This window comes from Microcebus murinus, chromosome 16, assembly GCF_040939455.1.
Source record: "Microcebus murinus isolate Inina chromosome 16, M.murinus_Inina_mat1.0, whole genome shotgun sequence".
Lineage (NCBI taxonomy): Eukaryota > Metazoa > Chordata > Mammalia > Primates > Cheirogaleidae > Microcebus > Microcebus murinus.
In genome coordinates, this window is record NC_134119.1 from 38162501 (window position 1) to 38185309 (window position 22809).

The following is a 22809-nucleotide window of genomic DNA, read 5'->3' on the forward strand; positions in this document are numbered from 1 at the left end:
TGTAGTTGGCATTGATGTAGTCGGAGTGTGGGTCTCCGTCCAGCACGAGCAGCCTCACCCGGGAATGGTCATCTGCAGAGAGAGAGCAGAAATCAAGGGACGGTTGAGAAGAGGCGTTTGGGTGAGGAGCCAGCAATGTCTTCACCCAAATTCATAAACGACTGCATATCGGGTATCATGCTACTCTCTCATTTAACCCTCAACACTGCCCTCAGTCATTATTTCCATTTACAGGTGAGGAGGCGGAGGCTCAGGGAGGTTACTAGCCTTAGAAAGGACTGAGTTAGTCACTTGCTTCTTTAAATCTTAGTGATTTCATCATTAAAGCAGGGATGGAAACACCTGGTTCACAGGACAATGTGGGAGAGACCATATAAAAAAATACAAGGGACGTGAGACGGTTGAATCTGAACGAATATACTACATTTTCATGCTCACTTAAAAACAGCAAGTTCACCTATTTTACACACATGCACAAATTGCTTTTCTTTGGCCCCTTGGAGCATCGTTGCAAATAGCTTGCCGGCCACATATTGTTATCGATACTATCATTAAAGCGAGGCTGACTAAATCATTATAAAAGAGGTCATCAATAACTAAAAATCGTGTGGCAGAGGATACCCTCTCAGACATAATGTAGACATAAACAAGATTTGCAGGCTTTCGTGGATAGTGTGCTTACTTCAAATAACAGCAAATAAAAACCATTAAAAGAAAACCAGTGCGGCAGAAGAATTGGGGTGATCCTTTACAATTAATTAAGTGAGCTCCGACATGTTAATAGACACTCGCAAGTGGAACACCCTGGTTGGGTCTGGCTGGGAGGAGGGGCCTTAGTTCCTCATCCAGGTCTCTGCACACATATCACTGTGTAGTCAGGGCATCCACTGGCCAATCCGCCTTACTCTAGTCTCTAGGGCAGGGGGGCGGTTCCCAGCAAGTGGGCTGGAGAGCTCTTGGCATCTCGAAGCGTTCTCTGGGGGTCAAGGTGATCAGGTCGACTTATCCTGTGGGATGTGTACAGCACTCTGCAGTTTACAAAGCACATTTATTGCAACTAGCCCAAATCCCCTTGAGGTGCCAGGGGTAGAAGAGGGAGTAAAACAGACAATGTCCCTGTTCCATCCCCTGATCCCCTGCACATACTCAATAGGTTGCTGGCAAATGTATAAACAGGTGACACCATTGGGTTCTCACACTGACCCCATGAAAGAAGCAGGATGGGTCCTGTTAGCCCTCTTACAAATGAGGAAACTGAGGCTCACAAAGACTGACTGGCCACATGGCCAGTGAATGGTGGAGAACGAAATTGTGAAATTCTCTTAAGTCTGAGTTCAGACAGTCTAAGTGGAATATTAGGAACCACTTCAAATATATCTGGCAGAGGGAATTAACTACAGAGAAGTGGTTGCCTGGGTGATAGGAGAGTTGAGAAGTCAGAGAGAAGAGAGTGAAGGGACTCAGGGCTGAGCAGCGGCAGGGAGACACTGGCTGCCCCAGGGCTGGCGGGACAGTGGGAGGAGCTGGGGTTGCCAGAGCTCAGGAGCTGGGGCCACCTGCTGGAAACCGAGGCCAGTGGGACTCTCTGGTGGGAGCTGAAGACAAAGAGGAGGGTTCCTTGTCACTAAGGGAGGCAACTGCAATTGGGATGGAGGGGAGACCACCCTGGCTTCTCTCTCCTCTTTTCCTCAATGTCCCAGCAGTGCATGTCATTGGCCAAACCCAGCCAGAAGACAGCTGACAAGAGAGCCTGAGAAATGTGACCTACAGGGGTCAGTTACCTGCAATAGAGAGTAGAGTAGGAGAAGGTGAGGAATTGGGTCCAATTATGGACAAACAGGCCCAGGACTGGTGTGGGATACCACCCCATAGCTATTACTTACTTAATGCAAGAATTACTCATTAAGCATGTGCCATGTGGCAGGTACCATGCTAGACACTGAGTTACGCTAAACGCCACTTTCCTTACTCATCATGGGGAAGGGTTTCAGTGGAAGCAACTAGAGGGAGTAGGTGGGACGTCTAAGTAATCCCTTTGGGTGGGTGCGAGAGTGGAGTGTGAGGCAGGGGAGGAGTTTGAAGGTAACTTTATATACATTATCTCACTCAATCATTGATGCCTCAAAATAGCACTGTAGGTTATTACAACGATACCAGAAGGATGTGGTATTATCTTTTCATTTCACAGATGAAGAAACTGGGGCTCAGAGAGGTTAAGCAGGTTTTCAAAGTTACACAGCCTATAAATGGCAGGAGCAGAATTTCTCTTTCAGGTCCATCTGACCCTGAACCTCTGCTCTGCCCACACAAGGCTCTGCCCCAGGACCTTGAGTGTCTCAGGTACCTCTGCCAGAGTCTGTGCCGATGGCTGGTCCCTTCTCCTGCAGTACTCCAGCCCCAGAAGAGGGGGGTCCCTGGGGGACATCCCAACTAAGAGGCTGGGATTCAGACAAGGCTTGGTGCCTCACTTCTTATTATCAGCAGTTACAGAAACTGTAAGCCTTAAGAAAGTGAAAATGCACACTGTGTTCTTACTTAATGGTCTCACTAATGACTTATTGATTCAAAAATCTCCTTTATTTATTGAGTTATGCCTGCCCTAGGGGTCCATATCACTGGGAACATAGATTCTGGCTTAAAATGTTGAGAGGGAATTTTTTTAAATACAAAATGAAATTTAAAAATCTGAAAGCAGAAATGATCAAAAACAAAACAAAAAGAAACAAACTCATTTCTTTCCGTTAAATATTCTTGAAGAGGAGAAAGGGGCCTCTGAGCACCAGATGATGGTGTTTGCCGACATCACCTCTTCATTCATCTATTAAGAACACACTTATTGCAGACCTACTGTGTGCCGGGCTAGTGGAAGGGATTAAGAAAGCGCCATCAAAGGCTATACTCGTGCTTGAGGACTGTGTCAATTTAGGGAGGGGGACAGAATATTTGCAGGAGTGGAACTTACAAATCTAGAAGGTGGGGGATAGAGAGCTTTGTGTGGTGACTTGAGAATGAGGAATTAAAAACGAGTCGGGCTTGACTAGTGGACAATGAAGACATCTTTCCATCAGAAGGAACAGCAAGAGTGGAGGCAGAGATCCTGAAAAAGCAGTCAAAACAGTCACACGGGGGCTGGGGGGCTACGAGAGACTCCTGTCCTGGGAACAGAGCGTGTGGGAGGAACAGCAATGGGGGGCGAGATGCAGGAGGCAGCTGGGGTTAAGACCACAGCAGGCTCTCCACACCGTGGGAAGGCACCAAGACAGATGCAATGAACCCTGCTGGCTCTTCGGGGCACCCCAATAACAGCGTCTCTTTCCTGGGACTGCAGAAGGGTATTTTATTATGATATAACCAGCATTCATTCCCACATGGCTAGCCTGTAGCAAGCAGGATGCACTTTTACTGTATACGTGGAGCTGTGGATCCCACGTGGGTTCACGTCACATCAGAGCAGGTCAGTTGACCCCTCTCAGCCTTGGCTTCCTTGGTGAAATGGAGCCAACACCACACAGCTCTCAGACTACAGGCATGGGACGATTGAACGGGAAAATGTAGACATGAGAAATGCTGGGACATTAAGACAAGCCACAGACTGGGAGAAAATATGTACTGTATCTGATAAAGGACTTGTATCCAAAATATACAAAGGAAAAAAAAATCCCAAAATATATAAAGGATTCCTAAAACTCAGCAAGAAAACCAATAACTCGATGAAAAAAATGGTAAAAAGATCTGAACAGACACCTCATCAAGGAGGACATGAAAAGATATTCAACATCATATGTCAGTAGGGAATTATAAATTAAAACAACAACGAGATACTACTATATATCTATTAAAATGGCCCAAACCCAAAAACACTGACAACACTCAATGCTGGTGAGGATGTGGAACAACAAACACTCTCGCTCATTGCTGGTGGGAATGCAAAATGGTCTAACCACTTTGGAAGACAGTTTGGCAGTTTCTTTCCAAACTAAATATGCTCTTACCATACTATCCAGCAATTGCACTTTTTGATATTCACCCAAATGAGTTGAAAACTTATGTCCACACAAAAACCTGCACATGAATGTTTATAGCAACTTTGCTTATAAAGTGGCAAGAACTTGGAAGCAACCAATATGTCCTTCAATAGGTGAATGGATAAACAAACTGTGCAACAGACGGTCCCTGACTTATGATGGATAGACTTAGAATTTTTTGACTTTATAATGGTGTGAAAGCAGTATGCATTCAGTAGAAACTGCACTTTGAGTACCCCTTACAACCATTCTGCTTTTCACTTTCAGTACGATATTCGTTAGATTATATGAGACATTCAACACTTTATTATAAAATAGGCTTTGTGTTGGTGATTTTGCCCAACTACAGGCTAATGTAAGTGTTCTGAGCATGTTTCCAGTAGGCTGGGCTAAGCTATGATGTTCTGTAAGTTAGGTGTATTAAATGTATTTATGACTTATGATATTTATGATGGGTTTTTATTTGTTTTCCATCAATGTCCTTCAAGGTTAACATAAAATGTTTATTGCAACGTAACTCCATTGTAAGTTGAGGACTGTCTATATATTCATATGATGGAATATTATTTAGTGACAAACAGAAATGAGTTATCAAACCATTGAAGAAATGGAGGAAACTTAAATGCATATTTCTAAATGAAAGAAGCCAATCTGAAAAAGGCTACATACTGTATAGTTCCAACAATATGACATCCTGGAAAAAAAATACAACTAGAGAGATGATGAAAAGATCAATAATTGCCAGGGGCTTATGAGGAGGGAGAGATGAACACAGGGGAATTTTAAGGCTATGAAACTATTCTGTATATTAACACTGTAACACTGGATACACGTCATTATCCATTTGTCAAATCCTATAGAATCGTACAACATAAAAAGCGAAACCCAATGTAAACTATGGAGTTTAGCTAATAGTAATGAATCGATATTGTTTCATTAATTGTAACAAGTGTACCACAACAATGCAACATGTTAATAAGAGGGGAAATAGTATGTGGGTGGGAGGGAGGAAGTACATGGGAACTCTACTTTCTGCTTGATTTTTCTGAAACGTAAAACTGCTCTAAAGAAGAAAAGTGTGAGGACGGTGCCTGGTACACAGCAGGCGCTTAATAAATGGTGGTTTGGGGCTGTGCGTGAGGCAGGCAGTGAGCTGATAGCAGAGACACTTAGAAACTCAGCACTCTCCATGTGCCCTTTTGCACCAAATTCAGACCCATCCGTCTGCAGAGGTGAAGAGCTATTGTGTGTGTTTATTAAAGGGCAGACTGTAGCTGCCGGTCCTCCAAGAAGGCCTTGCAAGGAGTGGAGGTGTCCTCATGGTTTATTTATTCCTTCTGAGGGATGCTAATATTATTCTGTGTCCCCTTCTTCTTCTAACTTTATATAATTAGAAGGATGAAAAATTGTGTTTACCCACATGCACATGGAGAAAGAAGGGGCGGCAGGCGTTGAGAAGGAGTTTATACGAGGTAATTTACAGGCAGCCCAGAATGTTCATTATGCTCTATCTACATTTTGCAAGCTTGAAAACCAGCTAATTTGGTCCTCCTTATTTGATATTCAAGACAAGGAGAGGAGTTAAGAAGAGTCAGATGGAGGAGAAGCACGCTCCTCAGTGGTGAGGGAGAGGAAGGTGAGGGATCCTGGCTCTGCCTGGCTGTCAGTGGGGGTGGGGGACGGGCAGAAGCTGGCTGGTGGGATGCAGAGAGCAGGTGGCAGAAGGTAGAGGCGAGACCCACCTCAGAGAATTGGGGCTCCAAAGAGCTCCCCTCAACACAACTCTAGGGGAACATCATCACTGTTTGGAATCAATCTGCTCTTTCTTGCTATAGGACAAAGACCAGTGATAGTTTGGTAAATGTTTAACAAATAGCTCTCTGTGGGGGTGGGGAAGAGCCCTGATGTGTAATAGCTACTGATTCCTGTGGTGTAAATATTCCCACCAAGCTCAATTTCAAGCTACCAACAAGGCATTACCCAGATCACAAAATTCCTGAAAATTTAACAATCTGCTTTTGCAAGCTGGCACGAGTCAGCTATAGTACACCACTGATGGAGGCAAAGGTTTAGCATACGCCACAATGCCTCACATGATCTGATGGTTTGGGACCTACTTCTCTCTCTAGCTTCATGTTCTCCTCCCTACACATTGCTCTGATAGCTATGCCCTTCTTTCAGTTGCTCAAATGTACTATGTCCACTCTGACCACAGGGCCTTTGCATGTGCAAAGGAATACCTCCATCCAAGGCTGGCAGTGTGCCTGGATCCTGGGATCCAATTCTTCCTCTCCCCATAGCTGATCCCTAACCACACCTGTAGATCCAGCCTGTTCCACCCAAAGATTGGCAGTCAATTCTTGTCTTCGGAGAAGGGAGGCAAGGTATTGGTTGGACTCTGAAGGCACACCTGAAGCTTGCCGCTGTCCCAATCACATCACCTGAGGCCGGTTACCACCTTCCCTGAGCCTTGGTTTACCCAACTATACCATTCAAATCCTATCTATCTTCGCAGACTTGCTGCAAGGATTAAAAGAGGTAAGATATGAAATCACCTGATATGTTATAAGAAATCAACACAAACGTGTAAATTCACTTTTAGTATTATTCTAGATGAGTGATACTACAAATGTGGTCTCTGGACCAATAGTAGCAGCAACACCCGGAAATTGTTTAGCAATGCAAATTCTTGGGCCCCTGCCCAGACTAACTGAATCAGAAACCAAGCCCTCCAGGTGATGTTGGTGCACACTCAGGTTTGAGTGTGCAGATAAATGTTTAGTTATTTAGCATAGAAGTGCTCAGGCTACGCCCTTTAATCTGCCTTGGAAAAGAACATAAGATCTTACTGGAAATGGGCCATGAGACTAGAGACTCACCTTGGGCCAGGTGTCGAGGTACAGGAATTTACCTGTGTGGAAAGTGTAAGATGTTTAAGGTACCATTCTGGGGATGCTATGCCATTTGATTCTCATAGTTACCCTGTGAGGTATTACCATCACCCTATCTTATGAATGAGAAACTCAAGGCTCTAAGAAGTTTAGTAACTCAGGAGAAGGTATAAGCTTGGGAGCTTCTTTATAGAGCAGGGGGGGTCCTCACTCTTCCTAGAACCCCAAGATCATTGCCTCCATGCCTCTTCCATGCCAGGCTCCCCCTCCCTTCCCTCCAATATCTCCTCTGTGTCCAACATTGGTCCCTGTTCGATTGGCGTCTCACACCCACTGGCAGGAGAGGGTTCAGTTTCCTCCTCTGCACAGTTCTAACTCCCAAAACAACCACAACTCTCTCCCCGTCCTCCAGAACCAAAGGTAACCAGTAAATCAGCCAACTCAAGTCACACCCGCTTAAAGAGAGCATCACTTCAAACAGGTGGGGCCAGGGAGAGAATATCATTTAGATACTTGATGTTCCTCCTTACTATTGTGGGTACCGTGGAGGGTAAAGAAAAGGTGCAATTTTTTCAGAGAAAAGAGATTTGACTCATTACAATGAATTGTGGAGCTGAAAAACCATTTCCTAGAAGTATTGGAAATGTTAATGCCATCATCCCGCACGAACGGATAAGGAGGAGGCAGGCAATTCCGCACAGACTGCCTGGGTACCTCATCGAAGCTAAAGGTCTGCACATTCAATCTTGATTGAATTACCATTATCAAGAGAGAGGGTGGCTTGGGCATGGCACAGAGACAGCCCGACATTCCGTGCACCTCCCTGTCCTGCCGGACCCCAGCTGGCTCAGGCTGGGCAGCTCCCTCTATGGGAGGGGCTGCTCCTACAGACGCAAGCTCTGTGGGAGTGATCGGGGCTGAAGTACAACAGGACAAAGCGCCCAGAGAGGTTAGAGGGACAGTGACTGACCTGCCAGCCTTCCGGCATCCTACGCATGTTGTCCAGGCAGTGCCCCTCTGAGGGGCCTGTCTAAAAGAAGGGAGGGGGCTTCTTATTTGGATTTCCTTAGAAGTAAAACCTAAGACAAGAGTTTGGGTGCAAGTAGTTGATTTAGGAGGTGATCCCAGGAACTGCGCCAGGAGTGGAGTGGGAAGTGAGAGGGAGAAAGGAAGGAACCCAATAAGGGCTTGTGTCATCCAGAAAGTCGCCACGGTGGCCGGCTGGGGCCTAATCCTGCTGAGGAGCTCTGGACGACAAGCGCAGAGGACCAGCAGCTCTGAGTTATTCCGCCTAAGGGAGAGGGAGCTGGGGTACATATACACCCACGCCCCTCAGTCACTGGTTGGGGGCGGTTTCTGGGGATGTTTAATTTCCTGGCACTTCTGGCCTGCCTTGCAAGCAGGCAGAGAAGGCTCCGGTGGCCAGAACAAGTCCTCGGGATAAGGGACGACGGTGAGGGCAGTGTGAACGAGGACCAGCAGGCGTGCAAGTGGAGAGTGTCGGGGGATATGGCAGGGCACCGATGGCTCCTGCACCAGAAGGATCTGCGGGGCCCAGGCGAGGGCTACCCTCAGAGACAGTAAAGGAGAGCGGAGGTCAGAGGCAGGAGCACTGACCAACGTGCTTATCACGGCACCTCCCTCCCTGTCTCCCAGGAATCAGCAGAGAAACCTGCTGTGAGAAAAGGCCTCCGGGTTTGTTTGGAACCTGAGCTCCTCCCTGGAAGTGGGGCTCCTCTGTGCACATGGTGGCCCCACCTCCTTCTGGAGGAGAAGGGCGTCTCTGCAAAGCCCCCCTGTTCTGAGGTCAGGCCCTGAGCAACACGTTCTCCCCCAAGAGCACGGGTGTGGCTCGATGCATAGAAGACACCTTAGTAAAGAGCACGCGGCATCCTGGCAGGCAAGAGAGCAGAGGTCTGGTCATGGCTGCCCTACAGACTCACTGTGTGACCTTGGGCAGGGCAGGCTCCATCTCTGGGCCATCTCTCCTTGCCTGTGAACTCCAAAAGTCTACACTAAGTTTCACCTAGTCTCAACAATCTATGACTCAGGGGGCCACCTAGGATCCAGGTCGAATATTCACTCATCTTAATGTGGCCTCTCTGCCTTGAGAGCTGACCCAGAGCCACCTTTCAGATGAGAAACTGAGGGTCAGAGACATGAAGAGGTGACCTTGCCAAAGGTAAATGACAGAACTGGGATTAGAACCCGGCCCTGTCTGACCTCAGATCCGAGACTCCAATACACCTCAGTGCAGTGGCTTTTCCTGGACTGGGGGAAAAGAAGCGTGAGAAAATGTGCAGATGGCCTGTGTGCGCTCAGACCCTCTCTCATCTTCTCCACCCAGCTTTCTGATCCGGGAGGCTGATCTCTGTGGACGAGATGGGAGATTCTCAAAGGTGCGCACGCATGCAGTGGCATCACCCGGGGGGCTTTAAAAGTACAGACTTCTGGGCCCTGGCCCCACAATTTCTGATCCAGGAGGTCTGGGGTGTAGCCCAAGAATGAGCATCTCTGATGAGTTCCCAGGTGACACCACTGCTCCAGGGACCACACTTTGAGAACTGCAGGACTAGGCCAACAGATACCTCTGTTCTCTGGCTGCGGGTTGGGGTCAGACTATGGACAGCACAGGCAGAAGATGGGGTGCAGGGAGGAGCCTGGCATGGAGGTACTTATTCCTTCTGCTCCCTTTGTTGGTGTCACCATGGGTGGCTGAATCTCCACTAAAGGCCACAACTCTGGTCAGGTTGTCTGTGTCTCTCTGGGTCCCAGGAACCTCTGTCTACCCTCAGTAGCCTTGGGGTAGAATTTAGCTCTGGGGTACTGCACCATCCCTGCAAGTCTTTCTCCATCTAGATCACACCTTTATAAAGCATCTCCCGATGAATTCTCCTGCAAGGACCCTGTTTGAGGTTCCCATCTGCTTCCTGCGGGGATCCCAACTGATCCCAGAAGGGAGCTCATTTTATACCATTTGCAAGCCCTGTGATCACTTCCTCCTCTCAGTGGCGGCTCCTTCCTGCCAATGCAGGGAGCACGTCTAGAACGTCCACAGGGGCAATCTTTGGTATCCTTGAAATCCCCCTCACTGCACTTCTGCCCTAGAGCTGCTTGAAAGCAAAGCACTGTTGGTGCTTATTTTCCCCGTTCATTTCCTTCCCTTCCACTTCCTTTCCATTTCCATTCCCTAGAAACCCCACCGTCTCTATTACTAAGTTCTAAATAGAATCATTTGGAAGAAAGGGGCTGTTTTGCCAAGGTCTCTCTTTGTTTCATTTGTAGGCATTGCCCTTCCTCCTACTCTTCCCTTTAATCCGTTTCTGCTCTCCCTGGCCGGGGCCTTTGTCCTGCACTCCAGCCTCGCGGTGCTCTGGGTTCCTTAAGATGCTAATCACACCCGGTTTTCTTCTTGCGCCAAGAATATTTCTATTTATCAAGCCACAGCAGGCTTTGCCTTGGGGAGGGACACATACAAGGGCAGGAACACTTCCCATTCCTCTGGGCTGTTTCTTTTTTACCTTTCCCATTTCGATTCCAGGGCTTCCCCCCCCCACTTTTCTTTCTTTTCTTTTCTTTTTTTTTGGTCCTTATTATGTATTGTGCTGCTTTCTGAATCCACTGGTTACCTCGGCACTGTCTCCTTTCAGCACTAAATGCAGGCCCACGCCAGCCCTGATTTGTTGCAGAATGACTGACCCTTAAATTTTAAAGGAGATTCAGGTTTATTTAAACCCATCGGGGTAATATCATTAAGGTGCCTCCCTCTGGGTTTCCCAGGAGAAGACATCAGACAAGGATGCCAGTGGAGGAGGAGGGAACGCCAGCAGGAAAGGGGGAAGCCAGACAGGGAGAGAAGGCAGCCAGTGCAGGGTGAGATTTCGCTGGAGACTGCAGCCTAATCCCTGCGGGGACTCGGGGAGACGGTGTAGAACATACACTTCCGTGGAGCAGTGGGGACACCAGGGAATTTCATGGTTGAGGGCTTTTCCTGGGGGTGTTGATCCTTAAGAGTTTGCAGGCTGCCTTGTGTCTGGGCACAAGGCAGCTTGCCCCAGCTTCGGAGCAAGTCTCCAGGGCAGAGGCGCGGCCAGGGCAGCCGAGACACGCCAGGGCCCTGGGCGCAGGCCTGGAGGAGGAGCGCATGCGCACTGGGACGACAGCCGGGCGACGGGCCTGCTTGAGTGCTGCACCCCCGTGGCCCGCTGGGCTCAGCCTTGTCCTGGCCCTGGACGCCCATGCTGCCAGCTGCGTGTTGCTGCGCAGGGAGGGGATGAGGCCGGGGATGCAGATGGGACATGGCAGTCTCTTCTACAGCCCCAGCGGTGGGCTTCTCATCCCCGGCTTTGCTTGTCCTCACTTTCTGATTCAGAAGGCCCTTTGGTGGGGCCAGGTAGACTGGCCTCCTCTTTCTCTCGCTCCTGTGCCCCATCTCTGCACTTTCTTTGTTCGGGCTAATATCTTCCTTCCTACTGGAACATCTGAGCCAGGAGCTGTGTCACCCAGCCTTTCTCCATCCATCCTTTCTGCTGTTCTCTCAAAGTGGGGAGACCCGCTGCTCACACCCTTCCGAGTCCTTCCCACCTTCAGCCCCTATTTCCTGGGCACCAGCCAGACGCCAGGTTTGGGGAAACACAAGTGAAAGGCAGTCCTGGTCCTGCTGTCACAAAGCATCTATCCAACTGAGGAAGACGGGGTGGCAACGGGCTTCCAAATGCTTCTCAAGTCGGAATGGTGATCGGGGTGGAGGAGAAGACGTACCTTGTGCCCTCGGAGTGGACAACGGGGTTATGACCACATTCAAAGGGTCAGAAGAATTCCCTAAGGAAGTGATGAATGAGCTGAGGGCTGAAGAATATGCAGAACTTAGCGGGATGAAGAGAGGAGGGAAGGGGACCTTGATAGAGAGAACAGAATGTGCAAAGGCCCTGTGGCATGAAAGGGCATGGAATGCTTAAGGGACTTAACTGAGGAGGCTGGGATGGAGAGGGCATAGTGGAAAATAAGCCCGGAAAGATAGCTGAGAGCTTTTCCACAAGGAGAGCTCAAGAGTGAAGGGAAACCATTTGAAGGGTTTTTAGTGGGAAAACCACATCATCCAATTCATGCTTTAAAGAGGTCCTTTGGCTTCTGTCAGGGATCAGAAAGGTAGAGAGTTGGGGCCAAATTAGTTATGGACTAACAAAGAAGGAGGCTGGAGAGATATATAGCATGACCTCTGACCTGTAGCCCCCCCCCCCTAACATAGGCTTGGGCCTAGACATGTGGCCCTGCCTGCATATCCTGCCCCTCAAGGACTTGGGGTCCCTTTACTGTCCTCTAGTCATTTTTTTTCTTATCTGTGCAACATCCCTAGGAGGAAGACATTGTTAAACCCATTTTTACGGAGACTAAAAATGAGAGTCATCGCCTAAGGTCACATAGCCTATAATTTGTGGACCTATCTGAACTCACGGTCCGACAGGGAGAATGAATAAGTGAGCAGATATGTCAGGGCACACAGTATGCAAGCTATGGGAGCAGAGGGTGTTGGGGACAGGTCAGAGCAAGCAGCCACCTGTGGCCAGAGTGGGAGCAGGGACTGTATCTCCCCGTGTCCAGCCCAGGGTCTGCTCAGAGGAGGCCCACGTGTCATAAGTCTTAATACACATTTGCTGACGGTTTGACTATCTCTTGCCGACGCTTCACTTGCAAGAAATCTTGCTGTCTGAATTACCATCTTTCAAGAGACAAATTATAAATGTTTTCTGATTAGTTCCACCATTCATAGCCCATTCCTAAATCAGCACAGGAAACAGCTAAGCTAAAACTTCTGCCTCTTTCTTCCTTTACAATCTGCCTGTATCTTACTCTTTCTTCCTCCAAGTTTTTTTCTTAGCCAATGTCTAGACAGTTAAAACAAAACAAAACAAAACTCGAAACTGTGCTAGAAATAATTTGTCATTCAGTATATCCTTTCTTCTTTCCTTGGGCTGAACCGGGTTACCCTGTGAGCTGAGACTCAGGGACGCGACCCACACAGTTGGTGAGATGTCAAAAGGTCCAGGTTGGTCACACTGAGTCAGACAAAGGCCTTGTAGACTCCTGGTCTCCTGGTCTAATCAGAACTTGTGCTCAGCATTTTGTATGAGATAACTTTGTCCTGTCTGTGCTTATGTTGAAGGCTGCACATACCAATATTTGGCAGTGCATCCTTGTGTGTGACTTACACATGGCGTTCAATTCTATGGCAGCCTCTTTCTTCCTCACCTCCAAGAACTGAGTACCGTGCATGGGTCACACCCAAGTCATTAACACTGCCTTTGTTCAGGTCTCATCAAACCTTGCTGGGACCTTTGCAGTAGTTTCCTGACTGATCCCTCTGCCTCCAGCTTCTCCCAGTCTAATCCGCCGTCTGCATCTGCTGCCCTAGCGACCCTTCCATATTGGACATCTGGTCATGCCTGGCCCTCCCCACCAACCTGCTTTATTCCATGACCCCCCCTCCCCCCACAGAAGTGTTCAGTGAATGCTGGTTAAAATAAGGTGGAGTGATATATCCACCTTGCTCATCAGTGATCTGGAGAAAGTAACCCTATGGGGTAAGAGTAATGGTGCCAGGTCCTAGAACAAGTGTTTTAGGTACGTTTTTGCAGTGACCTTATCTCCAGTATCTTCATCATTTTAAAGACAAGGACACTAAAGTTTAGAGAGGTCAGGTAACTTGCACAGGTGGGATAGACACATAGGCAGTCTGACTCCAGAGGACTCTGACTACTATGTACCGCTGACATTGTCAGGTCACGCTCTGGGGTGCCTACAGGAGTGGTAACGCTCAGTGTTGGGCAAAAGGCCATGCCCTGCCCCAGCTCTGCACAAGAACATGCTTCCCCTGCAAGCTCAGCATGACCAGCACTGCACTGATGAGTGCAGGCCCTCGCCCTAGAGTCCCTGCCTTGCTATGGTGGGTCAGGTGGAATCTCTGTGATCAGAGCAGCCCTGGGCTCCTTTGGGCCCTGAGCTGGCTGCCCCCCAAACCCTTGGCCTTATGCCAGTTTCTGACTCCTGAGCACCGATCTTTACTTGGGTCTTCCCCTTCTTGGATAAGCAGTGTTCTCCTGCCCAGGTGCTGCTGGCCCTTCCCGTTCTTCCCACCCCAAGTTGCTGCCAAGTTCCTCCTCTGAATTAGAGGAGCTTCGGGGAAGTCAGGTACTTAGATGCTCAGCTACCTGCCCAGCTGTGGGGTCTTCTCTGTGACAACCCTTGGGAATTGCCGAGCAGGCAATGCTAGGCGAGCCCCAGCCTGCAGAGGCTCTCCGCCAGGAGGCTTCATGGTTCTGCTCTGCTCGGACCCAGATCCCTGCCTGCGCCCTCCGGCTGAGATCAGCCACACTCTGTCATCGGGGCTGGGTGGTGACAAGATGGCTGACATAAAGCTCCCAGCTTGGCAGATGGACCCAAAGCTGGCAACATAAAGGAATATTTGGTAGTAAATTGCAGGTAAAGAACAGTAATAGCTTCTTTCCCCATGTCCTCAACGCCTGAAGCTTAGGCCCTCCCAGAAGGGCACCTACAGGATATGATGTTCCCGTATCGATTCTTATTGCGGTTCTCGTCCTCCTTGGCTGTGTCCCACGAAGCTGTCTGCCCCTCTGGTAAGGCCTAAAAAGCAAGGACAGGGTAGTTAGAGTGGCTTGTGATAGGAGCTTTATCCAGGTGTAGATGGACTATTGGGGAAACTGAGACCCACTGTGATGGAGCACAGTGCACAGGGCTGCGTGTCCTTGGGTGGGGCCTGGAAGAGCATAGACTCTGGTCCTTCCATGGACCTATTTGCTCGTTCATTGACTCAAGTGTTACTGATTCCTCTGTGTGTCATGAGCTCACAGTCTGGTCCAGTAGTCATCTGTTCATTCATTCATTCATATACTCAACAGACACTTACTGAGCCCCTAACATGTGCCGCCAGGCACTGCTGTAGGTACCAGTGTACAGAGAAACAGATAGATCCCCTTTGAGCTTCCAGTCAACTGGGAAATGTAGCAAATGAGCAAGCAAACGTATTTTTAGATAGTGAAAGTGCTATGAAGAAAATAAAACAGGATAAAATAGGAGAGTGATGACCAGTGAGAATTATTTCAGATTACATAGTCTGGGAGAGCCTCTCCGAGAAGTTAACATTTAAGGCACGGTAGTCCCGGAGCATCCTTGGGGGATACGTTCCAAGGCCCCCAGTGGGGGTGCCTGAAACCACGGATAGTGTCGAACTCTACAAATACTGTGTTTTTTTTTCTTATACATAGATACCTATGATCGAGTTTAATTTTTAAATTAGGCACAGTAAGAGATTAATAATAATCATTAAAAACAACAATTATAACAATATAGTGTAATAAGAGTTATGTGATTGTAGTCTCTCTCAAAATATCTTAACATTTTCGGATCAGGGTTGACTGCACAGGTAACTTAAACTGTGAAAAGCAAAACCACGGATGGGGGTGGGCTCCTTTTAAGTCTTTAAGGATACAAATGAGCCAGTCACACCAAGAAAAGTAGGAAGTCCTTTCTGGGCAGAGGGAACAGCAGATTCCAAGATGATCAAGCAGCAACCAAATGGCCACATTTGAGGACTGCAGTGAGGTGGGGGGGGGGCACATTGATGGAAGCATCTAGAGCAGATGGGGACCCAGGTTGTCTAAAGCATCACTGCTCCCGGTTAATGAACTGGGCATGATTCTAAGAGTGATGAGGAAGCCATGAGAGGGTTGGGGCAGGGAATCACCTGCTCTGGTTCATGTTTTATGAAGCACGTTCTGGCTCATGTGTGGAATACAGGTTCTAGCAGAGCTCCGGAGAGAGCAGGGACACCAGCCAGGAAGTTGTGACAATAGGCAAGAGGAAAGAGACAGTGGTACCTTGGACTCCTGGACCAGGGTGGTGGCAGTGGACGTGTGAGAAAGTGATTACCTGCAGGATGTTTAGCTGAATGTTGTTGACCTGGGTTACGCAGGAAGCCGACGCAGAGATACAAGTCCACGTCCAAGTAGTCTGTTTTCGAGGCAATCCCAAGGAGCATGGGTAGGAGAATGGGGGAAGTGGGACAGTCCAGGGAATGAAGCCAACACAGTGTATATCAGCGAGCAGGGTGCCACTGTGTGCGACCAGGGCTTGCTCCCGTGGGCACATCTCATGCCTCAGTTGTCCACCAGAGTGGGGGGAGAGTTGGAGCATTTATCCATCAATCCCCATCTATTACTGGTTGGGGACAACTCTTGGCAGCTCCCTAGCACTTCTGCCGTGCTATGTAGGCAGAGTGTGCACATTTTTCTGTCTTGAGAAAGCCTGCAGGTAGAAAGTCACAGGTGCGTACAGGGCAGCCATCAGGTGGACGTGCATGGGGACAGTGAGTGTGGACAATGAGCGTGGAAGGGATGTGCACAGGGCACAGCGGACCGGGAAAGAAAGGGAGGAATGAAGATGGATCCTTGGTTTGAGTGGAGAGCGATGTCATGGACTGAGACAGAGAGAGATAGCATCAGGGAGGCAAAAACTGAGTGCTTGTTTTGGGTACACAACGTGCTTAGAACAGTGCCTAGCACTTACTGAGCGCTGCGTGCTTTTTATTAACAACATGGCCAAAATAACAATAACAATACCGGCAGCCAAAGCTGGAGAAGTCTGTTAGACACTCAAGCCGAGATGCCGAGTAGGAAGTTGGGCATAGACGTCCAGGGCTCAGGGAGAGGGAGGGAACGGGAGTCGTCAATCACGTTAAGAGGATGGCAACCACAGGCAAGGCAGATGAGTCAACAAACGTGTGGGCAGATTGACAAGAGTTATGAGCCCAGTGGCATGGAAACACGGGGAGGGCGCAGTGAGTTATTTCATAGTGAGGGAGGATGGGCATTTACGGGCGTGGGAACAGCTTTAGAAAAGCCACAGAAGCATGAAGGTCAGGCCACCTTTTGATTACCGTCCCACCTGCCTCTGGTAGAACAGGTTGAATATCCACTCGTGGCCCTTGCCTTGCTTCTGAGACTGAATGCAGTCTGCACGGCTCTCTGTCCGTGAGGCAGGGGAGAGAGGTTCTTCCCTTCATCTTAACACTCCAGCTTTGCTATGCCCACCTATTCACTCCTGGGTCTGTCCTAATGTGTAACCAGATTGCCCAGAAATTCAGCCACGCATCCAGCCATGTTTTACTGGCAGGCAGGACCACTGCCTGTTAGAAGCCCAGTGCGCATGCACGGTGCCACCTTTCGTGCTTCCTGTGTAAAGCCAGCCTGGGTGGGTCCTTTCCACAGCAGGACTTGGCAAGGTTTTCCCTTAACGGGCCCCGGATTAGCAAGCAGTTTGAGCTTTGTGGGCCATGTATAGTCTCTGTTGCAACTACTCACACTCAACTCTGCCATTGGAGAGTGAAAACAGTCACAGATAAAAAGCAAACAAACGATCATGGCTGTGTTCCAATAAATCCTTATTTACAAAAACAGGTGTTAGGCTGGATTTAGCCTGCGGCTATAGTTTGCCAATCGCTGTGCTAGAAGCAGGGCCACGATCCTCATCCACACAGTGGAACTGCTGCTCATTCTGTGACTCAGCCACTCCAGATTCACAGGGGCACAGGAAGGAGGTCCTTGCCTGGGCTCCTCGGGCTAAGAACTAAAGTGTAATTCTCAAACTTAGCTTTTCCCAGGGCTTCCACTGGGATAGTAAAGTGCCTTCCCAGCTATGAATGGATCAGAATTTTGTTCTTTGTGTCCAACCTTCTTAGACAGGCATCTTGGAAGAGAGCAAAACAGGGGCTGGGTGCTGGGCACCAGTATCTGACCTGGTTCTGGGTATGATAAAAATGTCATGAAGGTATTCATAGAAAAGTGCTCATTTTTTCAAAGGCAGGGGGCCTTATCTCTCAATTTCCTCTTCTTCCTCTTTCTCCCCCACCCCCTCCTCCTCCTCTTCCATTACCCTGCATACCTCTTGCCATCAGCCCAGGCCATTTTTCGAATGCCAGTGGTTTTCACTTTTGCACATAACTCTTAGAACTCAGACTCCAGCCTGGACTCACCCTCCGGCCACCCAGGGAGCCCCAGCGCCCTCTAGGCAGCCTGCCAGGTCTAATCTCTGCATGTCCAGGGGAGGTTGCTAGTCTCCGTGGTTGCTCTGGATTTCCTGATGTTCAAGCCGATCTTTTGGGGGTGGATTTTGTATCTGAAACCCTCTGTGATAAAAGCCAACTGTTCATCCAAACATATCCCCCTGAAAGTGGGGTGAAGTTAAGAGCAGGACAATCTGAATGCAGTTAGCACAAGGTCTCTTTATGGCTGCACATCACAATCACCTTGGGAGGCTATAAAACCCCCAAAACCAAGGCCCTACCCTAGACCAATGAGGCGAGCTGGGACATGGGCATTGGTAGTTTTCAAAGCTCTCCAGGTAATACTAATGTGCACATGTGATGCTCGCAAATGATGAATTTGCCTGGAACAATACTTTCCCATGAGTCTCCTCACTGGTTTCTTTTGCTTTGGTTTTGCCCCCTCCAATCCATTCTCCACTGTAATCAGAAGCATCTTTCTAAAATGTAATAGGACCCACTTGTTGCCCTTGCTGTTGTCACCAGGACAAATTCTAAACTCTCTCACACAAGGTCCTTTGAGACTATACACATGCTTTTTCCTCTGCCTGAAATTCTCTTCCACATGACTCTGCCTGGCAAACTCCTACATATCCTTCAAAACCCAGTTTAAGCATCTTTGTGGAACCTTCTCTGTTTCCCTTCCCTCATCCCACTGCATCCCCAGTTAGAGTCAGTTATTTCTATTATTAGATGAACTTCTTTCCATCTAATAATTTAACTCTTTGTTTCCAAACTTGGCCCTGGGATCTTCCGAGGAAAGGGTAGCATCTTATTCACGACTATCTCTGGAACCCAATGCTGGCTCTGCACTTCATATGTGTTTGAATGGCCCTTTTGGAATGAACGAATGAATGCATGAGTGAAATAATTAGTGAATGAGGTGGCTTCTCTGCACTCAGCAGGCAAAGGTCCTGGAATCTCAGAAGTGGGTTTAAGTGGCCTTAAAAATTGCCTAGCTGTGTTCCTGTCCACAGAGGCCTTTGAAGCAGCCGATAAGCCAATCCATAGTGTATGTTTTGTGGACACCCTCAGTGACAGAGAGCTTACTACCTCCCCAAGCTTCCTGCCTCCCTGTGCTTTGCCTGTGCCCTCCATGGGGCCCAGGGAGTAAGTGTGCATGCCCTGTGCTGTGACACTCTGCAGGGATCTGATGAAGGTCCCTCCTGTCCCCTCCCAGGGTCCTTAAACAGCACAGCTTGGGGTCTTCTGGCCATTGAGGCCATGCCCCAGCATGCAGCCAGCCCCTGACGGTCCTAAGCCAGACAAAACAGTTGTGGCAAGTGAGTGGCACTTCCCGTAGGAACCCAGGCAGGCCCCTGCCACAGCCCCCAGAGCCTCAGCCTCTGCCTGGTGGGGGCTGAAGGAGGCCGAGGGGGCTGAGGCTGTGCCGGTGTCCACAAAGGGGAGGAGGTGGTGCCGAAGAGAGCAGCCAGGAGCAGCGGTAATGACCCCCTAATTGCCAGACTTTGATCACACATCCATTTCCCTTTTTAGGGAGCTGCAATCTAATAGGGGATAATCTCTCTCAATGGAAAAAAAATATGAGGGGGTAAAAGTATGAGAGGGAGACTCATCTCCATCTTCAAAGTGAACCTGCCGAGGGGCATTATTTCTCCATTAGCGGCTAGTTACAGTAGATTGACCAGGGAATGGTGGCAGTCATTAGGCGCTAATCACATTCTTTTGAAACCAAAATTGCCACCTCATTATATTCATCCATTATCAATCTCCGCTTTCCTTTCCTCATTCTCTTCTCTTTAGAGTTTTGAGCTCTATTTTTACCTTTCTCTCTGAGCATGGAAATGTTTCCTACTCTTCAACAGTGTTGCTTTTCCAAGGCAGTTTTTTTTGTTTTTTTTTTTTTAGTCCAAAAGATGTATTTGGGGATGTCCTTGTCCCTGGAGAGCTGAGCCATGGTATTTATAGAATCCTCAAAAGTCAGATTTGGAAGTATCTTTTGAGAAAATTATCGGCTCGTTTTATAGTTCAGCAAAGTGAGTTCCAGCGACAGGAAATGACTCGCCCAAGAATGCGCTTTGAGTGAGTCTGTCTTCTCTCCGCCCCAGGATCAGTTCATGTCCCTGGGGCCACAGCGACCATCTGGATGCCTGGTGCTGGCCTAGACAGTGACCCGGGCCGAGGGCCCACTCTAGATAGGGTGGTTTGGGCAGCCCCTGACCGTGGGGCCTGGTGCTCTCCTGTTGGGCGTAAACAATCCACAGGGCACCAGCATCAGGCAAGGCCGCTCCGAGACCATGAAGGGAAGAGACAAAAGCAAGTCATATCTGAACAGAGACAAAAATGCAAACATCATCCAAGCCCCAAAAATGATCAAACATCCCCCCCGTTGTGGCTAATACGAGTGCCCCCTGCTTCTTTGCCAATTACAGGTCTAGCCTCCATCTAGTCTTCCCTTCTTCTAGTCAAGCTTTATTAAGACACCAATCATGCCACTTCCTAATAGCGTCTAACCTCGAACAAAGCCTCGCTTCCTTAAACCCTCTCCAAAATCACCTAATCAGCCCACATTCCTGGAGTCTTTTTCTAACATCCTGTTTCTGAGAGGCCTCACAGTGTCCCAAGCTGTGCCTTCACCTCGCCACAACGAGTAACAAGCCCAACTTGCTTGACTCCAGGTGTGTCCCTGCTGGTCTCTGGCCAACACATTTCAGCTAAAAACTAAATGATCAGCAAGTGCCAGCCACGGCAAGAGCTGGGGAAAGAATGTTCCAGGCAGAGGGAACAGCAAGTGCACAGGCTCCGGGATGAAATGAGCCTGTCGTGTTCTAGAACTTGAAGCTCTCCAAAGCAGAGAGAATAAGAGCAGGAAATGACACATAATGCCATTGGGCTGGAGGGGGGGGGGGTTGTTCGGTCAAGGTCTGTGGACCATGGTCAAGAATGTGAGGTTTATTACAATTTAATGGAAATGCTTTGGAGATTTTTTTTAAAAGGAGAAGGCTAAACCGGCATCAGGATCATGGTAAATGGCTGAGAGCATTTATCACTGAAACCTTCCCTTCATCTTTGATGATAAGCCTCACAGATGTTAGAATAAGATGATCATTGGTCGTCTGCCCCAGACTAACTCTTCCTGTGGTTGCACCCTCTCAGCCACAGAGCTGAGACCCTCTGGAGCCACTGGGAAGCTCAGACCATATGGTCAAAAGTCACAGCCTTCTTATATCCTACAGTGCTGACTCAGTCCACAGGACTATGCAACCTACCTCAGTTTCCCCTCTTAGAACTGAGAATGATCCCCACTGCCTGCTTGGCTAATTCCTCCTTCTACCTCCTTGTTTGGCTCTACTGAGCTAAGAGGGTCCTAGCTGAAGCTCGCCATCCTTCTTTGGACACTCTTTTTTGCACCTAAGTCCTTTTGAGTTATGCCTAAAATAGTGAGATGTCAGAACACAAAGCTTCCAAGAGCAGCTCACCTCTGATCCAAGGCTGAGGGTGTGCCGGTCCATTTGGCTTGTGTTCACCCCACTATTCCCAGCAGCCTCTGTCAGCTATAATCCCCCCCTGCCGACTCCCCCTGGCTTGCCTGTGTCCCCGGACATAATTGGATATGATGTGCCCTGGGGTGCAGCATGACCAGGCCCAGGGATTGCTGATCAGGCGGTTCCCGGCTGATGCTCCAGGGCACAGCGAGGGCCCGCCTCCTCCATGACCCATCCAGCTCTCCAGGATTTCCCCTGGCCAGCACTGTTCTGTCCCAATGTAGGGAAGAGTCCAGAGGGTCTTCACCAAGCAGATGCCATTTTACTGGGGTCTTTCCTTCATTCATTCATCTTGTCAAGAAATACATTTGCAGGCTAACTATGTGTATAAGTCAGAGGAAAGGCAGGGCTTTGCAAAAGGAAGACAGACTAGAACGTCTGAATATTTTTACTGCAAATCATTTCACCACTCTAAGTCTCAATGAACTTTTCTGAAAACAACGTCAATAATATATCCTTCATGTTAGGGGGTGGAGAAGGATTTAAGTACATAGGGGCAGCACAGGGGAACTTCTTGGCTGATGGAACTCTAATGTATCCTGATCGTGTCAGTGTTTAAATGACTCAATGCATTTGTTAAAACCATAAAACCGTACCCTCCCCCAAAGTGTATTCTATAATATGCAAAATTTAAAAAATAAAAAAAATACACTCTCCAGAGTTTTGTGATGATTAATGATTCCCTGAGATAATGCCCATAGCACCTGGCACAATGCCTGGCGCATAGTAGGTGCTCAGAGACTCTTCAATCTTACTCTGTCCCAAGAATACGATCTGAGCCTTTTTTGGCCCAGTCCCAGAATTTACTCTCGTCTCCCCTTTGATCACAAGCATCCAGTTTATTGTCACAAAAAGAAAGATGAGGACTCTCTGCAATAACCACCCTGGTTTGTTTGGGCCCAAAGGGGTTCTCGGGATGCAGGACTTTCAGTTTTAGAACTGGGACCATTATGAGCAAACCTGGACAATTTGGTCACTCTAGGTACAGGTATGAATAGTATTCAGGGAGTGGGAAAGAGTCTCTTGATCTGTTGGGAGCCTAAGCTCTGGTCTCAATTGTGGTCCAGGGGTTCAGTTAACACCCACACTTACTGAAGTCTGTGGCCAACAGAGGGACAGCAAGGGCCACTACAGATGGCTGTGCAGGTTGTGCACAATACAAGAGCACCACATCTAAGGAAACACCATGCATTTGGCAGGCACTATAGATTTCTCTGTATACTATGGGCATTTTCTGGAAAGTGACAGTCAACTATCTTGAGACATGTGCA

The 22809-nt window shown here is 48.6% G+C and overlaps 1 protein-coding gene across 5 annotated transcripts in view; it reads right to left on the minus strand.

The window, feature by feature from the left end:
* Window positions 1-22809, minus strand: part of PTPRT (protein tyrosine phosphatase receptor type T) — a 1014822-nt gene that overhangs the window by 52410 nt on the left and 939603 nt on the right. For all 5 annotated transcript variants that reach the window (XM_012781110.3, XM_020281830.2, XM_076011129.1 and 2 more), the window contains 2 exons: window positions 14470-14557; window positions 1-72 (listed from right to left, as the gene is read on the minus strand). The exon at window positions 1-72 is cut by the window's left edge and continues 5 nt beyond it. In XM_012781110.3, coding sequence (XP_012636564.2) covers window positions 1-72; window positions 14470-14557 — 160 coding nt within the window. The remainder of the gene's footprint in view (window positions 73-14469; window positions 14558-22809) is intronic.